The 24,216-nt window shown below is 42.7% G+C and overlaps 1 protein-coding gene across 6 annotated transcripts in view; it reads right to left on the bottom strand.

Moving 5' to 3' along the window:
- Window positions 1-24,216, bottom strand: part of dlgap1a (discs, large (Drosophila) homolog-associated protein 1a) — an 87,827-nt gene that overhangs the window by 7,742 nt on the left and 55,869 nt on the right. For 4 of the 6 annotated variants that reach the window (XM_020042051.3, XM_010894026.5, XM_034288923.1 and 1 more), the window contains 6 exons: window positions 22,402-23,552; window positions 19,889-20,115; window positions 14,668-14,863; window positions 13,020-13,260; window positions 2,321-2,703; window positions 698-783 (listed from right to left, as the gene is read on the bottom strand). In XM_020042051.3, the coding sequence (XP_019897610.1) occupies window positions 698-783; window positions 2,321-2,703; window positions 13,020-13,260; window positions 14,668-14,863; window positions 19,889-20,115; window positions 22,402-23,484 (2,216 nt within the window). In that variant the 5' untranslated portion in view covers window positions 23,485-23,552. The remainder of the gene's footprint in view (window positions 1-697; window positions 784-2,320; window positions 2,704-13,019; window positions 13,261-14,667; window positions 14,864-19,888; window positions 20,116-22,401; window positions 23,553-24,216) is intronic. The other 2 variants (XM_020042063.3, XM_020042061.3) reach the window with 2 other exon arrangements.

Genomic DNA, 24,216 nt, shown 5'->3' with positions numbered 1-24,216 from the left:
ACCATCCACAGGCCATAACTACTCCTTAAGTGGAAGTACCCTTCTCAATAGACACAGTAAAGCTGTACAAATCCTGCCATGTTGCCACTGACTTTTAACGCTCTATTTGTCCTGAACAATGTCTAGGGCGGACACAACACCCGTTGGAGCAGAGGGAGAGTTTCAATAAGGTTTCCAACATGATTCATTTCAGTCATTAAACTCACCCAGTAGGGCTGGGCCGCTGTATTGGACAGTCAGACACTTTCCAGTCCACCTGATTATTATTATCCTCGGGTGTAGAAAAATATACAATAACCTTGTGAGTGAGTGAAGGCATTTGGATTGCCTCTTCAGACTGCAGTTACAGGTGAGCTGGAGATGACTCAGCTGAAGTCAATGAAGACGTGTCACTGGCTAGGTTGACAGAGAAACACAACTGCCTCACTATTTCTTTTTCACAGGAATGGAGCAGTGAGTTCCAAATGCCTGTTTTGCTAGCACAGCTGTTCCACTGCATTAACAGCCACAGGCGGCTTCTCCCAGCAACCCTTGACTCCCCTAGTAACAGAGTTTATTTGTAAATGAATGCCTTTCTCTGGACATTCACACAAAAGGTTTTGAAAGCAAAAAACAGCATGAGATCAACATTATAAACTGATTGACAGAGAAAGAGGGAGAAAGAGTGAGACAGAGAGCGAGGAAGAAACTCACTCACCCCCTCTCATCCTCCACCTGAACCCCAATAGATTGGAACTTGGACTGGTCCTCCATCTCCAGACCTTCCTCTTCTGGCCCATCCACCTGGAAATACAAAATATTTCAACAATAAACTAGACATCCCTAAAGGGGCAGACTGGGACACAAATTCAGCCCTGGCACTTTAGCTACACCAGCCCACATCAACCCCCCTCCCACAACCTCTGTAGTGTCAGGGTATGTTCAGTCAGTTGCCATTTCTTCCTAAAATATGACCTTCTTAGGGAGTTTTTCCTAGCCACCGAAATTCAACACTACTGTTGTTTGCTCCTTGGGGTTTAAGGCCGGGTGTCTCTGTAAAGCACTTTGTGACAACTGCTGTGGTAAAAAGGGCTTTATAAATAAAAGTCTATGCCAGGGTTCTGGAAAGGAGAATATGGCCGATAGTAGAACCTCGGATTCAGGAGGAACAGTGTGGTTTTCATCCGGGCCGTGGAACACTGGACCAGCTCCATACCCTCTACAGGGTGTTGGAGGGTTCATGGGAGTTTGCCCAACCAATCCACATGTGTTTTGTGGATTTGGAGAAGGCATTCGACTGTGTCCCTCGCGGCATCCTGTGGAGAGTGCTTCGAGAATATGGGGTCCTGGGTCCTTTGCTAAGGGCTGTCAGGTCCCTGTACGACCAAAGCAGGAGCTTGGTCCGCATTGCCGGCAGTAAGTCAGACTTGTTCCCAGTGCATGTTGGACTCCGGCAGGGCTGCCCTTTGTCGCCGGTTCTGTTCATAATTTTTATGGACAGAATTTCTAGGTGCAGCCAGGGGCCGGAGGGTGTCAGGTTTGGGGACCACACAATTTTTTGCACGTTTGGCTGATGCCTGGCAGGGTAGGTGTCGCACATTTTGTTAAAATTGTTTTAGTCCAGCTGAGTGTTTCTATAGACCTGCTTTAAGCCTAAAGATAAAAACACTGATGGAAGAGACCAAATAGACTGTGTCCAAGCCACTGCTAAATAGATTGACAGAAATCTGGAAGCAAAACAAATTGCCTATATATTGCTAAACAATAAATATACACAGACAACACTGGATTTTACCATTTGCATTATTTGTAAAATATGCATTCATTAAAACACACTCACATGGGCTACCTAGCTATCAAAACAATGAAATACTATAACAATAATCTATATACTCTATATAGATTTTTTTTGACCACCACAAATACAAATTGTCCGGCCCTTCTGGCATATGCCAGAATTGCCATATCCAATCCGCCCATTCTTCCCTGTGATTGTTCCCCTATTTTTTAGACAACATTAGCAATTAGAAGAGTCACTGTGATCTTATTGTAATTACATGTTACACAAGATTATGTGAATGGAGGCATGCTAACAGCAGTTATTAACAGGGTTTCATAGTCACTAACGTAACAGAGAACATTTAGTGGATGGGACTTGTCTTCCACCAGAGGACAGCATGGAGCAAACGCTGAAACGCCTGTCAACTCTAAACGTGGACGGGATCCTTGTCTCTCAAAACGTCATGTCAACTACTGTAGGTATTATTCCTGCATCAGATCAAACCACATGTAAAATTACAGTTTCAAAATGAGCAGTTTCAAAATGGCGTCTATCACAGACCTGGATGCCAATGGACAGCTGGCACTTGGTCCTCCTGCCCTGCTCCTTCCTGCCGTCCTCATTGATCTGGGGCAGGCCAGAGGTGCTGGTGATGCTGCTGTTGGAGACATGCTGACTGGCGGGGCCATGGACCTGAGCGTTGGCAGCCTCGATGGCCGCCGTTAGGGCCTTCATGCTGTCGATACTCTCGCTAGAGTTAGAAAGGCCTGACTGGAGGGTCATGTCTCCCCGCGGGTGGCTGTCCCTGCTCCCCTGGTCCATGTAGACGTCCTGGGCAGACTCGGTGCTGCTCTGGGCTGTGATGGAGATGAAGGGCTTGGAGGTGGTGGTGCGGGGGGGCACCGGCGGGGGAGTCTTCTTATAGGTGGTGATGCACGACGACACTGGGGGGAACCATGGGACAGGCAAGAGTTTTATTCAACACACCTCAGCAAACGTGCACAGTATGTCATCATGTAAGTATGAAGTCTACCATCTTACCCTTGGGCAAACCCTTCAGCCTCCGGGTTTCCACATTACTGAGTGATCATGAAAAGGCCACGTTCTCGCAGAGGGAGTGTGTGGAGATCAAACGAGATAGCGGATGTATCTGAGCCAGTTATTACGAACACGTGAAAAAAAAACATGCATGTTTTCCCGTGCCCTCACCCGCATTTTGACCTTCTTTCAAAAGTTGATGATGTCCTGTTTTTGTGATGGCGCACAGCCTATGCTTAAATGAACGCTTCTACTTGAGATGACATTTTGTGATCGTGATTACAGGGAAAATTATGGAGCATTTTCTCTTCAACAACCAAAGGTAGGAGTAAAACTCAGTCAGGAAACAGCCATGGAGTTCCATTCACTGTGTGTAGAAGTAGGTCAGAGCATTTTCCCATTGAGTGGGATAGTAAATCATGCAACACAAATTAGCAGAAAGACTGTTCTCACTACACATCACAGAGGCAAACTCCATATCTCTATCCCCAGGAAATGGTGAAGCACTTCAATACGGGTCCAACTATATGAGAGAAAAGTTGAAATAACTTCCTTTATATAATATACGTATAGTCTAATGGCAAGATATAAAGCCCCTTTTACACCTGGCACTATCATGTGTCCTTCATCCTGATTGTTCCCCTGACCTTGACCTTGTCTGTTAACACATGTTGTGATCACATTTGGATTACAGTGTCTTACAGTCGTTAACACCTGCCTACATAATTAGGTTCTATGAGAATGAGGACAAGATCAGGACAAAAGACGCATGATAGGACCAGGTATAAACACGCTGAGGTGGTGGCAGCGGCATGATCCATGTCGGGTGGAAGGATACTTCTGTCCCAACGATGGGAAGGAACTTCGCCGTGTCTTGTCTCAGCCCCGGGTTCTGTCTGCTATGACAAGTACTTCAGAACAGAAACTCTGGCAGGAGTGAATAAATAGTAACATGCCCTCAAATACTTTGTCAGCCTCTCTGTCTGCCGGCCTCAGAAGCGCCTTTAGCCTTTTGGGGTCCCTAAGTAGGATTTGGTACACAGACATCTCTTCTGACATCTCCACATTCAAAACAACAAAACATTGAGGACAGAAATCAACTGTCTGGCAATTTTTTTAGATATAATTTTGAAACATGAGGTGAAGACAAGCAAGCTTAATCTTTAGCTTGGGCAGGGAAAATAAAAAGTGAAGACTGTCAAAAACTATAGAAATATGTTCCAGTAACTGGAACACATTCTGTTATTTCATTTTTTAAACAATGTACTCTATCTCAAACCCTTCACTTCATTTCCTCTGTCAAATAAGACAATGAAACTCATTTCAAATCTATATACGGCATCTCAAAGGCTGCTGTTGTATGACTTATCTAAACTCCTTAAATTAGTCTGACAAAACCACATCTTTTGAAATAATTTTAAGTTCAGAGAAAGGACTCTGTGGATGCTAACTAGTTACTGTATTTTCAACGCAAGTTCTCCCCTTGAGGATGTTCGAGATGAGCAGTGGCTGGCAAGATGAGGGCACACAGGAAAACCACCAGCTCTGACTGAGGCTGTGGAGCTCATTAGTGTGTGGCTGTGTCCCTCTGCACTCCGGCTCCAGGCCCTAAAGGGTCTACAATATGCCCGGGATGGGAACTAACAGCCTAGCACTCCTGGGTTAGGCTCTGGTTGTTACATGAAAAGGTAAAGCATGATTGGAGGTCTAGAGGAAGACTCTGACTTGAAGTGTAGACAAGATCATGCAGTACTTTCTCCACAATCTGCGTGAAGATGTTGCTGCACAACTTGAATATCAGTTTGTGTGTGTGTGTGTGTGCATACATAAAAAAAATCTATAACTAAACAAAGTCTATTGTGCTGGGGAACCGATACTCAACGAGGCAGAATGAAGTTATTAGGCTGTCAATCAATAACCTTCTAGTAACTGTTCCCTCCAGGCTATATGACAGTGGAGAGGGTAGTGGTACCTATGAAGCCAGGTCACTGATGCCTGATTCACAACAGAAAGGCTGACCTGAACCACACTGCACTGGCTTTGACAGACCAGTATAGTTTACATAGTTATTTAAAAGGATTTCTCAGTATGATTATAGGAGTTGCCTTATGTTGTTGATGCCGGGAGGAGGTGAGGAGCCTTCTCAGGAGACACGACTACCCCCCCCCCCCCCCGTCTGTCTTAGAGGACAGGATGAATGACACTGACACTGCCAAGAAGACTAATCAATCCCAGCCAGACAATCCGTCTCCATTTCACTGACAGGCAGGGCAGATTTGTGTCTTTCCTCCCTAAGTGTGTGTGTGTGTGTGTGTTATCACACTCCCTGTTACACAAGAACAGACAGAAACACAGAGATGGACTTGTGATATAGTGCCAACAGGACAGTTGACATTTCTTACCGTTATTTAAGCATGCAAGCTGATTAAGAACCAATTCTAATTTACTGCATCGACCTGGGGGATTGGAGGGAGGAGGAACAATGAACTGTCTTGCTCAGGGACAGAATGACAAACAGTACTGTACAGTAGCTTTTACCGTGGCGATCGGGGAATTATCGCTAGAGACCTTTCGGACACAAGTCACATGCCCTCACCACTAGGCCACCTTTCCACCACTTCCAAAGTGGACAACTGGATGCAAAACTGGAATGTTTATTTCCAGCTGAAATGCAAAGCAATCCGTTTTGCACAAACCCAACACAGCACATCACTCAAGTAATTGTATCCCTCCCGGTAAGCCTGGTGGTAGCACCATCATGTTGTGGGGATCTTTATGAGGACAGAACAGAAAATCAGTGGACAATTCAACAGAAAAGTCCTTGAGAAAAACTGCAGGCCTCTAAAAGAAAGCCAAAATATGTGATGGAAGTTCACCTTTCAGCAAGACAGAGAGAGCATGCAGCCTAATTCCAAACTGAAGGTTTGTGGTATGACTTGAACATTGCTGTCCATTAAAGCTTCTGAAGAGACCGTTCTGTAAAAAGCAGAATGCTCATATATTGTACAAATCTAGATTGAGACCTATCCCAACAGACTTGCAGCAGTAATTACTGGAAAAGGTGAATGCATCAAGTTTGCATCGAGTATTAACTTACATTTGAAAAATGATCTAACACAATAAATAATGTAAAAGTTTGGCCTATGGTGTGTAGATATGTGGAAAAATAAATCTCTGAGGTACTGACAAAAGAAAATGTTCAAAAACTAGCTGTAGGGACCCTTTCTATTTTGAATGATTACACCTCCTGGGAAACTACAGCAAACATAGTGCCTTGGGGTTAATCACCCTAGACTGTGTTCACTATTCTCTATCACCAGTAATGAGTAAATTACGACGTGAAAGAACCCTGAAGAAAGGAGGGAGAACTTGAGTATGACTCAGCAACCGTGATAATCAACCAGCATTGTGTGGGTCAGTGCTAAATGGGACATTTTATGAGTCGGTCAAGTACGCTATACACTGTGCTGTCAGACCCTCAGACCAGGGAATTCATTGTATTAGGAAGTACTATGAAATCCATTTCCTTTTATTCGCCTACACTGTCGGCACTGACATGTAAAAAGGTAGGTAGCATTTGCTTTGTTGTGCCTCTCTACAGTACGTCTGTACTGCTTCTATTTAAAGATGTCCATGACTGGTTCATGACGGGAATTGAAGACAATTGTCAGACTTCAAAAATTGCTAAAGGACTTCAAAATCCATCACGCCCCCCCCATCCCCCACAATGCCACCAAGACATACATCTATAAAAAGAATCTGTGTTGGCCCTGAAAAGCCACACTGCAAACAACATGCACTGCACAGTAAAAAATATCCAATGTTATACAATGTTACATTCTTACAAAGCCTGTAATTGAACTAATGCAATTCCATTATTATTTTCACAAAAGAAAAGAGTAATAATGATGCTTCTTATTTTATATTCTGCCCCTGTGCACCTCCACTCAGCTCAGGTCCACAGCAGAAGCAGCTGTCAACTGATTCTCAGTTTGAGCAGAATATCCAAGTATTCCTCGACAAGGTCAGAGTGGAGACAGAGACCCTCTTGTGCATTTTTGCACATGCAGCGTCAGCGGAAGAAAGGACAGGCTCATCGAAGGCAGAGTTAGGAGCCTGCGCTGGATTGACTTCTCATTCATGCTCCACTAGGCTGGAGGTAAATGGTGGTTGACAGACAGGTAGGAGCCCGAACAAGGCTGAATGCTGAGCAGGTTTCCTCGCTCTAACACCCAGATGCCACCAGCACTGTTACTGAGACTGCTTTGGGAAATTACCTCAGTCCATTGTGGGATTTTTGGAAATCTTTAGTTTGACATGGTGTTGTTCACACTTTAGTGTAAGGTCTGACTAGCACACAATATATGGTAAGATAACTATTTGTAATATAGCACCTTGCTTTCCTTGTTGGAGTGGAAAGTCTCAATTCATAAGATAGTTTGCAACTGTACATTTTATAAATCCCTTATTTCAACAGGGAATCATTTGCAACCCATGTCTGTTTTATAAATTAACCCTGCACAAAAACACAGTGAAAATGAATACAGTACAAAAATCAAAGCAAAATGATATTCAGCACAGTAAAACACATCACAACCACCCCGAAAAACTGTTCCATTCTTCCCACAAGGAGGTCCCCAATCAACTAAAAATGCAAAAAGCTGCACCAGAACATAAAGGTGTAATGCACGTCCTTACAACAATGTGGTATGTGTAAAATTACATAAATTAAATACATTACTCTGTGGAGACCGAAGTACCCACGAATGTTAACCAATCCTGAGGATGGGTTTAGCAATTCAGGTTTACTTCAAATGCAAAGTTAAGGAAAGAGAAGCTTATGGAGTTTGTAAACAAAAACAAAGAAATTGTGCAGAAATAATAAACAAATGTAACAATGACCAGATAGTTGCTAGATCTGACAGGCTAGATTTGTTTCTGTAAAAAAAAAAAAAGCCACTTCATATCTTGGCTTTTTACCAGCAGATCTGTATGTTTTATAAATATTGAATCCTTGTCAATCCAAATGCAAGGGATTTGTGGGACCATGTTCAATTTGAGTTCCGTTCAAAGAAGGAAAGACTGAAGAAAAACTGAAGAAAAATAAGTATTCATTATTGCCCGTATTATGCTCTAAATCAACAAGGGCTAACTACATAGCTGCAATGTCATCATGCTCAGACATAAAGCAGTTATGCAGTCATGCTCAGACCCCAACGTTGAAATTCTGCGGGAAAACATGAAATCCTGCGGAGCAGAGAGTGGAACACACAACTGGGACGGCCGTCAGTGTGGGAACCATGGGGAACAGAAAGGGCTAGTGATGCAGGTGGTGTGTTGACAGTGCTCCCTCCCCGCCAAACACAGGTCACACGGACACCATTCGTGCCCCACTCCCAGAGACAACTTCTCCTAGCAGCTTTGACTGTCTAACTTCTTAGCTGTGGTGTTATCCCTTCTCACTTCTTCATCCTTCTCTCCCCTCTCCTCATCCCTTTCTACTCTGCTGTGTGTATGAGCCAGTCGGAGCCCCGGGGCTGAGCTTGAACCAGTATTACACGGATGTCATTTACAATCACACATTTCTCCTCTCAGCAGCCGCGCTCACACACCCTCACAGCCTACACACCGAGGGCCAATCGGAAGCCATTGTCGCAGCTGTTTGGGTAACCACGTCGCTCACACACATCAGCCCCGCACAGACTCAGGATGGATGGGAAACACTTTTTCACGTATAAAGAGACTCTGAAGCTTTACAACTGATCTGCCACAAACTGTTTACAAAGATATAACCGTTCCATTATTAGAAAATGGAAGAAGTTCAAGATGACGGTCAATCTCCCTCGGCCTGGGGCTCCATGCAAGATCTCACCTCGTGGGGCATCAATCAATCATGAGGAAGGTGAGGGATCAGCCCAGAACTACACAGCAGGACCTGGTCAATGACCTGAAGAGAGCTGGGACCACAGTCTCAAAGAAAACCATTAGTAACACACTATGCCATCATGGATTAAAATCCTGCAGCGCACGCAAGGTCCCCCTGCTCAAGCCAGCGCATTTCCAGGCCTTTCTGAAGTTTGCCAATGACCATCTGGATGATCCAGAGGAGGAATGGGAGAAGGTCATGTGGTCTGATGAGACAGAAATAGAGCTTTTTGGTCTGAACTCCACTCGCCGTGTTTGGAGGAAGAAGAAAAATGAGTACAACCCCAAGAACACCATCCCAACCATGAAGCATGGAGGTGGAAACATCATTCTTTGGGGATGCTTTTGGGGATGCTCTTTGGGGACTGCACCGTATTGAGGGGAGGATGGATGGGGCCATGTATCGCAAAATCTTGGCCAACAACCTCCTTCCATCAGTAAGAGCATTGAAGATGGGTCGTGGCTGGGTCTTCCAGCATGACAATGACCCGAAACACACAGCCAGGGCAACTAAGGAGTGGCTCCATAAGAAGCATCTCAAGGTCCTAGAGTGGCCTAGCCAGTCTCCAGACCTGAACCCAATAGAAAATTTTTGGAGGGAGCTGAAAGTCCGTATTGCCCAGCGACAGCCCCAAAACCTGAAGGATCTGGAGAAGGTCTGTATGGAGGAGTGGGCCAAAATCCCTGCTGCAGTGTGTGCAAACATGGTCAAGAACTACAGGAAATGTATGATCTCTGTAATTGCAATAAAAGATTTCTGTACTAAATATTAAGTTCTGCTTTTCTGATGTATCAAATACTTATGTCATGCAATATAATGCAAATTAATTACTTACATTTTTTTTTTAAAGATTCCATCACTCACAGTTGATGAGTACCTATGATACAAATTACAGACTTCTACATGCTTTGTAAGTGGGAAAACCTGCAAAATCGCCACTATATATCAGGAATCACACAGAAATTAGTATGCTTAATTTGTACTTCATACAGCCCTCACATGTAAATATCCTTTGTTTAATAAATTGCGTTTGTAATAACCTAGATCTACGAGTTGCAACTTTGAACAATGCCAAGCCCCTGCTTTCCGTTCCCAGAGGCAGACGGATTGTCTCAGGTTGCCAGCCTCAGAGCCATGTTCTGGGCTAGAGGTGCCCTCTGAACATCAGCACTATTAACTCCTCCATAAGTCATTAGTCTGCTCCCTTTCTCCTCTCTATGGAGAGGACATCTGGATTGACTAACCAGAATATCTCTCTCTCTCTCTCTCTCTTTCTACCTCTCTCCAAGCTTTTCCGTCTGTCTTTTCCTCTCTACCTATCTCTCTCATTTCAGTAGAGCCATGCATAAATCTCCCTCCCAGCGCCATGGCAATAAGCCACACTGGGACCGCCCACTCCCCCCACGCCAGACAACCATCACGCCAACTTCATGGCCTCACTCCGATGAGCTTGGCTGTTGTATTCTGCCTCCAAAAACCTAAAGGTCCAAACTGTTTTTCACTCACAAAACATTGTGTTTTTCGGTTTCAGTTAGTTTCACCACCTTATTCACTACCTGCCTGCCGCAAAAACAGTTCAAAAGAAATCATGTCCATAACGTTGTAGCTGCTTCCTTTATCAAAGGATGACTGCCTAGTTCATATTAATAGAATTGTCTTTTTAGGCAGAATTAACTAAAAATAAAATGGCTGGCCTGCCTTTGGGACTTTTGAAATGGTTGGGAAAATTATAAATTGTGGGAAAGTAAGGGATCAGAAATGCTGATAAGTAAAAGCACAGAAAGGGGAAGTGATTTCCATGGGCTTCAGATGTCATTGCCAGGATCTTAACTGAGGTTGACCTCTTCAAGGCCACATTCCACTAATGCAGGATGATTCATTAAAAATGTGCTTCCACTGCTTCTATTTTGTGAGGACAGCGACATCTTGTCAGATTATGAAGACATTTTTAAGAAAATGTGGAACGGACATTCACATAGCTGTACAGTACAGAGTGCCTTGGCAAAACAGCACGCTGTGTCAATACATAAACACATTGAACAACACTATCACTCTTGGGCCCATTTTTTTAAGGCAGATTAGATCTGAGCATTATGTTCAAACTGATGAGAGCGCCCTGTGATCCAGCCCTCTGCTCAAATGTCTAGGGTGCTGATGGCAAAGTCGGGTTGGGACAAAAAGGCCAGCTTGCGGTTTTTACTCAGACCCAACAGCAGTTGTGAACCATCCACATTTTCTCTCATACCAAGTTTCTTGTTTTTATTTAATTGTCTTTTCTCTAGCTGCCCAAGCAGCTCTCCTGTGGGACTAGCACATATGTCTGCCTTGACTAGCCCCAGGCGGGGAGAGAAGCAGGACGGAGAAGTGAAAGGCACTGCACATCTTAATTCAGACACAAAACGCTGGTAAGGAGGGAGAGTAAGATATATTCCGTATCTATCTGTTTCTCAATATTGTGTTTAATCAACTGCCGTATCTCCAGTACTGAAGCTATGTCAAGGGTTAAACTACCATACAAGCACAGGGCTCCTTCCTTTGTTATTTCATACCACCTCAGTAGGGTAACTGTCCTTTCTTGATGATCTATAAATACAACAGTTATTGCTGAAATATATTTATAGTTTTAATTTTTCAAAAAGTCGAAACGTTCCATGGGACTACAGAGACATCCTTTAACGTTTGATCCTGTCAAACTGAGTTATGCTGTCAGTGGATTGCCAAGGGATAACAATCTAGAATTCCCAGGGGGAACAGTCAAACTAGGTCGCAGGAAATTCAGCTCAAATCATCTGATGGGGCAGTCTGTACATTGAAAACCCTCCAGACTTTCATGAAATTGTTTATTTTAACAAACTGTATATAGCAGTACTATATCCATAGTAAAGTTATATAATACCCTATTAATATATAAAACATATTTAAAACTTGCACTTGAATGCCTGAATGAATTAAAACAATGTCTTAATTAAATCTAATCATAAGATAATAATTTTATAACCATGTTTTAGAAATGGGTCCCATTTCTACAAGCCTATTCCGCACGTCGATAACTGAAAACCTCCTGTATTGAATAACAACACATTGCTGAATGAGTGAAAGCACATCACGGTCATCTTAGAATACTGAAGACTCCACCTGCATTCCGGCAACAATAAAATAATGTCTTCAGCATGGCGGATGTACGCCATGTGGTTTCACATTGTTAGATGGGAAAACCTGAAGCTTAATTCTAGACCAAAACTGCTAGCAGCCATGTTTTGTCCATTGCAATCCAATAAAAGACGAAATTCCTCTCAAAGAGATACAGTGGTGATAAGCCTTAGGCTCATCTCTTTGGCTTCTGCGTACAAACACAGCAAGTATCCCCGGCTTACTGCTGCTATATTGTGTGTTGATGCATGTTTTGGGAGTCAGGCGCACACTGTGACGCAGTAAAGAAAGTGTTTCTTGACATTGACCTTTCCTGGTCTGGGCTGCCCTGACAGTGTTGGTACAGTAGATCAATTTGTGTTGTGAAAGTGATAAACACATCGACCTGTGGTGATCCTCAGGGCCTGCAAAGCGCTGCTGGTTTGTAGTAAAGGCAATGTTGGGGAGACAGAGAACTTGACAGCTGCCGTTTATTTTCTGTGGTTTGGTATAGCATGCATGTTTTGACTCACCTGATAAACAGCACAGCTGGGTGATCTAGACTGACCTTTAGCAATTTAAACCGACAGACCAGTGTATCATTCATGAGTGTTAAACCGACTGACCAGTGTGTCATATATGAGTGTTAAACCAACTGACCGGTGTGTCATATGTGTTAAACCAACTGATCAGTGTGTCATATATGAGTGTTTAAACCGACTGACTAGTGTGTCATATATGAGTATTAAATCGACTGACTAGTGTGTCATATATGAGTATTAAATCAACTGACCTGTGTGTCATATATGAGTGTTAAACTGACTGACTTGTGTGTCATATATGAGTGTGAAACTGACTCACCAGTTTGTCATATATGAGTGTTAAACTGACTGACTGGTGGGTCATATATGAATGTTAAACCGACTGACCAGTTTGTCATATATGAGTGTGAAACTGACTGACCAGTTTGTCATATACGATTATTAAATCGACTGACCGGGGTGTCATATATGAGTGTTAAAATTACTGACTGGTGTATCATATATGAGTGTTAAACTGACTGACCGGTGTTTCATATATGAGTGTTAAACTGACTGACCGGTGTGTCATATATGAGTGTTAAACTGACTGACCGGTATGTCATATATGAGTGTTAAACTGACTGACCGGTGCTGCTCTGGATGGTCCTGACAGTGGTGGTGGTTGTCCTGGGGGGGGAAGCGGGCAGCAATGACGTCCCCTCATCCTCTGAGCAGCCCTGGTCCATAGCCCTCACATAGCTGTGGCTACGCATGCGGAAGCAGCCCGGCATGGGCAGGTCCAAAGCATCCATGGCCTGCGATTCCATCTTGCTGAAAACCTGCTCACACACCTGCTCTATCTGCCCGTTCACCTCCACCTCACTCACCTGCGGGCAGGGGGGGGGGGTTACAGCATAACCAGAAATCCAAATATCAGTGACCTAACTCAAACTGGGAAAGGCAAAATAGAACAGCAACTTACCCACAGTTTAATAGTGTGGACATACAATGCTGAAGGACAGAGTATGCAGAGAAATCATTAGGAAAAGACAAAAACCACAGCTGATGAAGAGGCAACATAATGTAGTGGTAGCAAAAGGAGGAAGTCTGAAGCAATGGCAGGGTGAGGTCTATGTTAATTGGAGAAAAAGAAAGTGCAGTGCAGTGAGTATGTGAGGAAGAACTTTAACTCTGGGTCTAAAGCTGTGTTCCTTCTACAGATGCAAGGATTTGGACCCTCCCTTTGTCTGTCCTCATTTTCTTATATCCTATCTCCTGGACTCCTTGTCAAAATGCATTGGAAGAAGAAGTCGAAGGGGAGTAACTTTAGATCTCTGAGAACAGACATATTAACAAAAGCTCTAGTCTATGAAGAAAAGGGGTCCTTGCAGAAGAAACAGAGAGAATAATGGCAAATGCAGGGGATGGGTCTGATGGGAGGTAAGACACAAACATGAACATCTAAGATGGTTCAATAAGATACTTTTTGAAGGATTATGTAGGATAAGGAGGGTTTGGATTCGGTGTAAGGGATACCACTCCTACACGAAACGACGAGAGCTTGAAGGGCTTTTGGCAAGACTAATGCTGAGATGTTTTAATCTGATTTTCTGATAACTGAGGGCAGGTACAGTATTAGAGAAGAAACAGTTGGTGAATACTGATCCTTAATCCAAGTCTTTATCTCAATTTAGTTTGGGAAATTTCACAGATATGAAAGACGATTGTTCAGTGAGTCCAGACATGAAAACCATAGGGCATAAGGGAACTCTGTAGACATGTTTCGGGTGACAAATATTCAGGCAATATGTTTTATTTAATAGCTCATTTTGATTAATTTTTTGATTGTATATTCATCAGTGTTTGTATCAGTTGTGTTGAGCTAACATGATTGATGTGTATGACATACATAATGGAAATCACATGATAATGGTTTGGTATTTCTATGAAGCTATGTTCAAAACACTATACAGTACAATTCAACAAGCTTTAAAGGCAGAAACATTATATAGGTGGCAAAGCAGGCCACCTTTCTCTGTATCAATCTCTAGAGAGCAGGTTATGGCGAATGGAATGGAAGTGTCATGTTGGTTAACCTCTTTATGGTTACTCGTAATGGTTGAGGCCTGAACACTGACATTGATTTGGTTTGAAATAAAATTCATCTCATCGCTGGAGAGATGAATTTGTGGCTGATTTCATGGCTGATTGGACTGGACCTTGACTGGACGAGACTTTCTCCCCTTGCACAAACGTGGCACCAGAGACGGTGACGTAATGCCGGGAGCACCAACCTGGCTGATGGTGCTCATAGCCCTCATGTAGCTTTCGTTTCGTGAGCGGTATTGGGGTGAGGAGAGCAGCGCTTTGGGGTCCAGGAGCCCTTTGGGATCCAGGGTGTCCAGGCTCCTATTGATCGAAACTTCACTCACCGCCCGAAGGTAGCTGTGGCTCCGGATCTGCAGCTTCGGGGAGTGCTCGTTGGAGATCCTGCCGATGAAGACAAGTCAACAAAGTTCAAAGAGGTGTTAATAGTATGGCCAGATTTTAGCATGATCCATGATCTGTTAGTGGTGTCTTCTCAACTCGTTGTCACACGAGTGAGTTTGTCCGACAGTGTGTGACAAGGAATTGATAGCATGAACCGATCTGGGACCAGGCTACTTTAATGTCATGGTCTCCATAAAATGAGGATACTGTCATCACTTACTCTATGTGAATTACAGTCTAATTCACTATGATTAGTAGTCAAAGGTAGGGAGTTCAAGGTATGATGTTTCCTGGGCACTGCCAATTTTTCCCGCTTTCTTTTTTAAAACCCATTGGAGAAGGTCAGCAGCACCATTTGTCCAATATGCACACTACCATAAACAGTTTAATCCAGACTGTAACTGTACTGCTGAGGAGAAACAGCTAAACTCACTTAATACAACCCACACATTTTTTTCTTCCGGCTGTACTGACAGACACCTTGACAAAGCAGCAGCATTGATGGAAGCCAAGCAGTCAAGAGAGCTGGGACAATGGTTGACTGGGCTGGGTTGATACGTGACAAACTCCATGTCTAAACTCTATGTTTGTTCTGCTGCTGGAGCACGGCTCATTCAGTTCAGAAGCTTCTACTGAAACTCCACCATTGTCCAAAAGCCTTCTGGGAGCTAGACTCTGACACCAGCAGAAAAAAGGAAATAGAACTTAGTTTGGACCTGAAGTCCTTGAAGAGCCTTTGAACTGAAGGGATTTGATTATGCATGATGTCACTGGTGTGGAATAAGCCAATATTTCTGCTTCAGAGTTGAGGTTGTGTTATCCTTGGACATATGTGCTGCACTCTCTCTCTTTCCTTTACATTAAACTCTTCTAAGATATTAACTGTACTGTATCTTAATGGCATGAAAAAAGTGTTGAGTGTAATTGTACACTACCAGCTAGGACATTTGGTTCCTTGGAATTTGTAGAAATGTAGGTTTTAGTTTTTTATGGAAATATTAACTTAAGTCAAATTAAATTGAACATATAATTTTTTGGAGGGAGGTCAACATGGAAAGGGGTCTGCCAAGTCCATTTCAGCCTCAAAACAGTCTAAATTAATTTTAACAAAAGAAATACATAGGTCAACATTGTTTTAATTTCTTTGGTGAGGAAGTCTCAGTCACTACATTTTACAGAACAAATGTGTGCTTTAATGCCCAGTATCTATGAAGACTGACAATCTGCACAAAAGCACACATTCTATAGCTAAAATGAATTGGAAGCTGGTAGCCGATATCATATTTGCAAATTAAATGTGTAATTTTGACCAAATGGCTTTCAGTTTGGACCTGAATCCTAACAGTTTTTAAAACACATATTAGGCTTGGACAGAAGTGCTCAAGAAAATGAGCAAAACAGTAAATTTGATTTCTGATAAATGTTCATGGAACCTTTAGTAATACAATTATTCTATGTAAATTGCTATAAAACAAAAACTAAAAACTGTATGTCACATGCTTTACCACCATTCATCTGAACCACTCCTTCCTTCCACATGCTTGATTGCAAATAGCAATATAGATGTCCTCTACTTTTGCATGAATTATGACTTATTTCTGAAATGCCCAAAGAATGTTTTTAAAGCTGCAGTTAAAGCTGCAAGTTCAAATTCAAGGGAGTGGTTTATATCAGCAGTGACCAAATGTTAAAATTTTGTTTGACATGATTTAGTGAACTGAGTTTAGTCTGTAAAGAGTTGGCAAAAACCCTGCTCTGCTCATTAGATCAATGGACATCAACTTGATACCAGTTTCATTAAATTGAGTTTAGCAATCGAGAAAAAATAAATAGAACCAAGAACAGGTTCAGGTAAATTAAAAAATTCGTAAATTCAATACACTTTTTGGATACATGTCCTACATTAGTGGTTAAAGAAATATATGGGTAGCTTACTAACTAGGTAGCTAACTTGCCAATTGGGGAATAATATGGCCAACAGCTTGTTTTTCATGTATATATCAGCCTGTGTATTCCTCCAATGCTTGAAAGCCATGTCTATACATATTAGAATTTTCTCCTTAGGTTTATCACAATTTCTTTGATAAAGCTACAGGCTGACCATACCAAACTTAACAAAAGAAAATCCTTTGAAGATGATGAATATTCTGAGTGTGTGTATGCAGACAATAACAACGTATTTTGACTGTATTTTCAGACAAAATCTTTCCCCAATATCTTTTATAATCTTACTAGCATAATTAAAATCTTACACATGGCTCATTTAAAGGAATGAAAAACTAAGAACATTACATATATTTGTCAAGTTCCTTAAATGTTTTAGGATTGTTACAAAGTCAATGATTACCCTGCAGTGTTCCAAGAAAGTTGATGCGAAAAACTGCAGAATTTCTTTTAAAAAAAAAATCTGAAAGACCTTCTCTTGACATGTTGACTTCGCGTAGGAAATTACAAACATAAACCATCTGCTAAGGTTAGCAGCCATGATCAATCCAAAGCAAATTATCTGAGGAAGCACTGACATCAGTATACATTTACTGTATGACAAAGCATATTTGAGTTTCTGTGATTCCCATTACTTACAGATTACCATTTGGCAACAACATGACTTGAATAACTGGAGTGCATAATCTAACAAGGAAGACTAATAAACATTGAATATACACACAGACATTTGTAACAAACACAACATTGACAGCTATCAAACATGAATCCAAATGTATACATGTGATAAAGCAATACAGAATATAATTTGTATAGCAAAACAATGAGTTTCCACTCAGTGTGCAGCACTTTTTAAGAGAAGTCCCCAGGCTAATTAATGTAATTACTCACCATACCTTCTCGAGCCAGTTGGGTACTTAATTAGAGACAGAAACAGAACTGTTTGTTTTCTGGGGAAAATGTAATTGATATCTCTGCTGTTGTAGTACAGTCCATGGAGCTCAAACTCTATTTGACTTGAATTACTATAAACGATAACATTAATTACATAATAATTACCCCTGCATGGCATTATGTCCATTCAATGTTTCGGATGGCATGTGTCTTAACAAACTGCCCCCTGTAATACAAATATTTTTATAGAAATTTACCGCTATGACATATGCCTAAAGGCTATTTCTAGGGGAGGCAATATTACAACTAGCCTAATACTAGCATTCAGTTCAGAGAAAGTTAATTAATTACAAACATTAACTGTATACAGACATTTATTTAACTGAATTATTTGGTAAAATCAAACCGTGGCACAGTATAAACCACTTATCAATCAGTTTGGTAAGCGTAATCAAACTGTGGCTATTACCTATTGCAATCAATGCAATTATGTGATAACCAGCAGGCATTTTTCCTCAGCAATTCTGATGATTTGTTTCAATAATGTTTTTATTAGAAGTATAAATATACTTCAATGGGTACAGTGCCCTCCATATATTTTGGCACCCTTGGTAAATATGAGCGAAACCATTTGTAAAAAATGATTGTTTATCCTCTTAATCATAGTAAATAAAAAAATTGTTTTATCATATTTTATTTAATTTTTTCTAATGTGTGCCACAATTATTGGCACCCATTCTTTTAATACATTGTACAACCTCCTTATGCAAAGTAACAGCTCTCAGTCTTCTCCTATAATTCATAACAAGATTGGAGAACACATGGCAAGGGATCTGAGACCATTCCTCGATGTCTGATCTGTGCAGCTCAACAACATTACATGCACACTATTACTGTATTCTTAAGTGTTTCCCATAGTGATGGATGACTATGGGAATATGGACTCTGTGAGGTTCTGATTTCCGAGTCCTGCCTGTTTGTTTCTATGTTCTTGGTCATGCCTTCTGTTTCCTAGTATGTCCATCTTTGTGTCTTGAATATAGCGCGTCCAATTCGTTACTAGTCACACCTGTTTGTATTAGTCCTGAGTGTTTACACCTGGTCCTAGTTAGTTCTGCCCTTTATATGTCAGTGTATTCCCTTCAGTCCTTGTTGAGGCATTGTTTTTCTGTCGTGCGTTTATGGTCCTAATCTACAAGTTACAAAGCCTGTTTCCTACATACCTGTGTTTCTTTTATTTGAGTTCAGTGTGTTAGCCTGCCTTAGTTAGATCCTGTCTGCCATCATGTTATTTTTCTCCTTGTTTGGTTTTAAGTTTGATAATGGGGAAAAAAAGAAAAAGAAAACAAAGCAAAAGAAATGAAGCTCTGCGCATGAATCCTTCTATGGCCATGTGGGGCAAATCATTACAGCCTCTGTGTCATCTCATATTTATACCCCAGTGAAACAGGAAGTCATGGCTTACCACTCAAGTGTTCCAAATTACTCAGGTGAACTTAAAAATGTATGTAACTATGTAATTTCATAGTTTTGATGTCTTCACTATTATTCCACAATGTGGACAATAGTAAAAATAAAGAAATGTTTACTATATACATGTACATAGTTTGTATACAGAGTTTTACCTGGGTAGGTTAGTATACAAGTTCAGGAAAACTCTTGGCCTCACAAAAAATGTCCCAGCGCTCTGGGATTGGGAACTTTCACAATGCTCAGTGATTCACATACTGATCACTGCACAAATAATACAATTTTAACTAACCAATGTAATGAATTATTATACATTTTAAATATGTTCTGACCACATCTATAGCAGGACAGCATTCTAGTCAGTTCCCTTGTTTTTTTAAACTTGCGTTGTCTCAATAATCCTTTTTGACTAGGATGCTTTTAAAAAAAAATTAAAAGAGCTGTAAACCCATAGATATGTCGAAGTGATACTGAAGGCTAATAAAGTCTCTCTGTGTAATGTTATCAAATGATCAACAGAAATCCTTGCATCACTTGAAGGGAGCCCAAAGTACAATTGAAGCTAGAGGTCCTGATCCTACAGTACATTTTTAAACACCCTATCCTTCTTAACTGCTATACACATTTACATTCCAGACAGGCCCCAAAGCTTGGAACATCATAAGGACTTCGGTAATGAAAGTTAGTTTAATTCACAGTCATAGAAAGGACTCTTACTTTAAAGTGGTCATTTCGGTTAATGATGGCTGAGTTGCTTTGAGATAGCTAGCCCGTCGACCTTGGGCCTGGATCTTTGGCGAAGGCTTAGGACTTCCCTCAGAGTCCCCGCTGTCCTCCTCCTCGGCCATAGCCTTTACGTAGCTCCCGCTCCGCATGCGTCGACACGGAATGTCGTCCTCCTTCCCACCCAATGGCGAGAAGCCACTCCACTCGTCCTGGGGCACCTGCAGGGACAGGGGAGGTGACGACAGCGCATCAGGCACTTCTGCTGGCTCCATGGCACCGTGAACCCACAACCCCCTGGTATGAACACTAACCCCGTCCGCCCGACACAGCTTCACAACAACTCTGACAACCAAAGTCAGACAGCACCTCTATGTCTCTCTCTCTGGCTTGCACTGAGAGTTGAAGAAATAGGTAATTAAGGAAGAGTCTGGTGAGAGTTTGCATGATTACACTTAAAATGCCTTCCTGACAACTTGGGCATCTGTTTGTGGGGAGAGTCCCTTGGGGTGACAGCCTTATCAATACAGAACCGTCTGCAGTCAAACAATGTCAAGGCGGCAAGACATTTAAACAGATTGGACCCAGTAATGTGAGCTAAGGAAAGTAATCGATTAAAGCAGAAACACAATGAATTCGCCAAACTAATTGTACTCTTAGAAAGACTAGTGAACACACGCCAGGACAACCTGAACTGCTACAATCTTATTATTTGTTGAGCTAATATATATAATATGTTACACACCAAGCTAACAGGATGCCCTGGAGGTTTCAAACATTCAATAAGATGTTTCAAACACACAATGTGTCATCTCAGAGTATCTATTCAATTTTCAATAATATACCCAATGTTGATAGTTATTGGCATATTACATAAAAAAAAAAATAGGAGACTAAGTTGATGCTGGAGGAGAGAGAATCCCACTCCTCGGAAATCTTATTAATTACATGAATCACTGCAGATGGAGAAGAGCCTTGGTAACTAGGGAGACAGCCAGAGCAGAGCAGGCTATGCTGCTAGGGCCTTTGACGTCAGAGCACAAATGAGCAGGTTGAATAAAAGGAGGCTGTGGAGGCAGAGTGAGTCTATAACAGCCGAGTGGCTGCATGCCCACACAGTACAACAAACAGTACGAACTGTGCTGGGCAGACGACTTCCTTGCTTGCCACAAAAATAGGCCTATCGTCACAAGTTTACACAGACCCATGTACCTTAGACACCGTGTTTAATGTGCTCAGTGTTGAAACACCATTATAATGGCCTTGGTTAGCTACTTTTATCTACTACAGCTTGCCATTCACTGTACACAGTGTGGGCTGACTATCGGAACCTCTGAATGTTTGCAAGGCGGCAAATAATTTATGAATTCAAAAAACATGAAGTGATTGGGTACTGTCTGTATGTGTGTTTGTAACCGAGTGTTGGTGTGGTCATACATTACCACTATAGAAACACTTCAAGTCACTGCACAACTTCCCTGACAAAATAAGCAGTCCAGATATCAGAGGAATCCGAGATACCTAAACGCTGATCTCCCTGAAGTATTTTCTTTAACCGAATAAAATAGCCATGTTTAAATTGAAGGAATTTCTCCCTTCATGGCACTCAACCCACAGACATAATAGCCGTCTGTTTGTACTAAAAACACACAGTAGCTATCGTTATCCTATCCCAACATTTGACTCAATCCTGACACTAATGTTGGTGGGTGTTTCTATGGTAACACAGTAACTATATACAGCTGAAAGAGATAGTGGGATATAAGGGAGGACATGGGAAACATTGAAGCGGACTAATTAGGCCTATGCACAGACACGTTCCGGTTCTGACTGCTATCTGTGTCTTAATGTCTGCTATTAGCGTATCATACATAAAACTACTCGTATATGTCTTGTATACTGTATATACTTTATGGTATTTATTAGAACAAGCTTAATAACAAAAAGAAAAAAGGAGAACAACATTTACATACCAAATAAATGACACACATGAATAATTAATAGTCATTATCTGGATGTCTGTAAATAAACTGAGTTGAAGTCAAGTGCTTAGATCTATTTAGAGAGGCGCTATTTCTGCTTCTCTTGTGGAAAATGTCTTGTGTTTTGTGAGTTGAATTTCAGAGTCTGGGGTTTGGGTACATGGGTTTGGCAACTTAATCTAAGTCAGAGAACCGCGTCACGTGACGGGTCACAGAGTGCACGCACATGCTTAACACAAACAAACACGCACACACACACACCTCATACAGACATACTAGGAAAGAATTAAGAAACCCAACAACTGGGAAATCTATGAAATTAAGAGGTTTATAAACAGGAAATAATGCCAGTCACTGATGGTTTAAAAAAAAAAAAGAGTTCTAAAGACAGTAAGGCCACTACTGGGGTTTGCACTTACTTCTCTCTTCAAATCATATGGAAGTGGAGGGGGGGGGCGGGTCCTCTCCAGTGGGTTAGGTGGGTGGACGGGGGAGGTTTAAGGGACAATTTAAATAACAGCGTACCTGCAAGAACTGGCATGAGCGCTCCTGCTGACAAGCCTCAGATTTCAAAAGCCCTTTCTGATCTAAGTTTACTGAAGCCTTCTGGTAGACTTGGCGAGCCCTGCTCACCGTGAGACTGGACGACCACGAGCTCTTCTTCATGAGCTGGCCGTCGATGCTTATGGGAATATGGGACGGCACGCAGTTGTGCTTTACTAGGTCGTTGTTGCTGCGCGATGTTTTCAGGGCGTGCTCGCTGAGGGTGTTGAAGGTCTCCATGAAGTACTGCGACTGGGACTTGTCCGGGTACTTGTCCGGGTGACGGCCCATGGTCATCACCCCGGCGGGGCTGTGGAAAAGACTGTGGCCGTGGCAGACGTCCGAGTCCTCCAGTATGTCGTCTGAGCTCCAGTAACCCGAGGTGGGGCTTCGGTGCTTGGGCTCGGCCGACTTGCAGCGCTCCCTGCTCTTGCTGCGTTTGCGGTGCTTCTGCGTGGGCGGCGTCTCGCTCTCTGGGCTGTTCCTGCTGCCATTGATGCTGCCCTGCTTGGAGTGCGTGTGCGGCCCCTCCAGGGAGTGGGACTTGGCGAAGAGTTTCTGGACCGAGTGGACCAGGTGGCGGATGCGCCCGGGGCTGTCACTGCGCTGCTCCAGAGCCGTCCTCTTGTACTGCAGAGTGTGGTAGCCGTCCCGGGCGAACGACGGCTGCCGTTCAAACTGGTCCAGCAGGTTGACGGGCAGGCGGACGTTGACCCCCTTTTTGGGGACCGCGTTGCCGTAGGGCACCACAGCAGCGCAGTCGTCAATCCCCGTCCGATCCTTCAGTTCCTGGTGCGAGCCGCTGTAGTGTCGTCTGGGGAAGGTCCCGTACGGCACCACACTGCTGTCGGAGGGGAAGGCCGCGTGGTTCTTCTGGCTCTGCTGGATCTGGTTCTGGACCTGGGCGTAGTAGGGGTGGTCGGACAGGTGCGACATGGGCACGTCCATCGGGTTGATCAGGTAGGGCTTGCGGTCGGGGTGGGGACCGTGGCCCAGGGCATCGTACGAACCAGGTTCACAGGTTACCACATGGTGGTGGCTGCGACTGTTGGAGAGCCCCTTCATGCTGTCGACTCAGTCCACAGACAGTGGGCAGGACTGGGAACTGCTGAGGGTGATGTTCCTGGTAGGGGCTGTATAAGGGGAGAGAAACAGTGATCAGTTAGGATAAGTGGAAAGTTGATTGTAGACCTTCCTATGCTTCATATCCTCAGCACTCTAAAAAAATAAGGCATTTAAAAAATTGTCTATGAAATCTACTTTAATAACTGTGAAGGTTAGGATTAGGGCTGGGTAGGCTGAATCGGTATTTTAAACAGAGACACAGGCACATTATTTTGTCAGGGAATTATTTGTCTCTGAGTGGTTATGCACAGTCACATAGCATTGGGTTCCTAGCACTGAGAATGACAGATATAGAGGACATGTCAAGGAGTGAAAAGCTTCAGTTCAACAACACCATCATAGTTCAGCTGGGATTTTGGCCCTCTGCGACACTAACAAGTTTCCCTAAGCCCTCGGTTTTGACTGGCTGCCTGGTATTTCTGTGACTGTCATCATTGTATTCTCTATGAATCTCAATCAATCTTGTGGAGGGGCAGGAGAGGCACACTATCCACTGCTAATGTGTTTGGATAACAATTCAACTAATAATGAATGGTAATAATAGATTGGACAAATATAGCGCTTTTTCTATACACGCGAAGCACTTTCCATAGTAACAGGGAAACTCACCACATCCACCATCGAGCTAGCACCCACTCGGGTGATGCACGGCAGCTGATGCTCACCATACTG

Source organism: Esox lucius, chromosome 3, assembly GCF_011004845.1.
Source record: "Esox lucius isolate fEsoLuc1 chromosome 3, fEsoLuc1.pri, whole genome shotgun sequence".
NCBI lineage: Eukaryota > Metazoa > Chordata > Actinopteri > Esociformes > Esocidae > Esox > Esox lucius.
The sequence above is the reverse complement of the archived record's forward strand: the minus strand, read 5'-3'. Positions and strand labels throughout refer to the sequence as shown.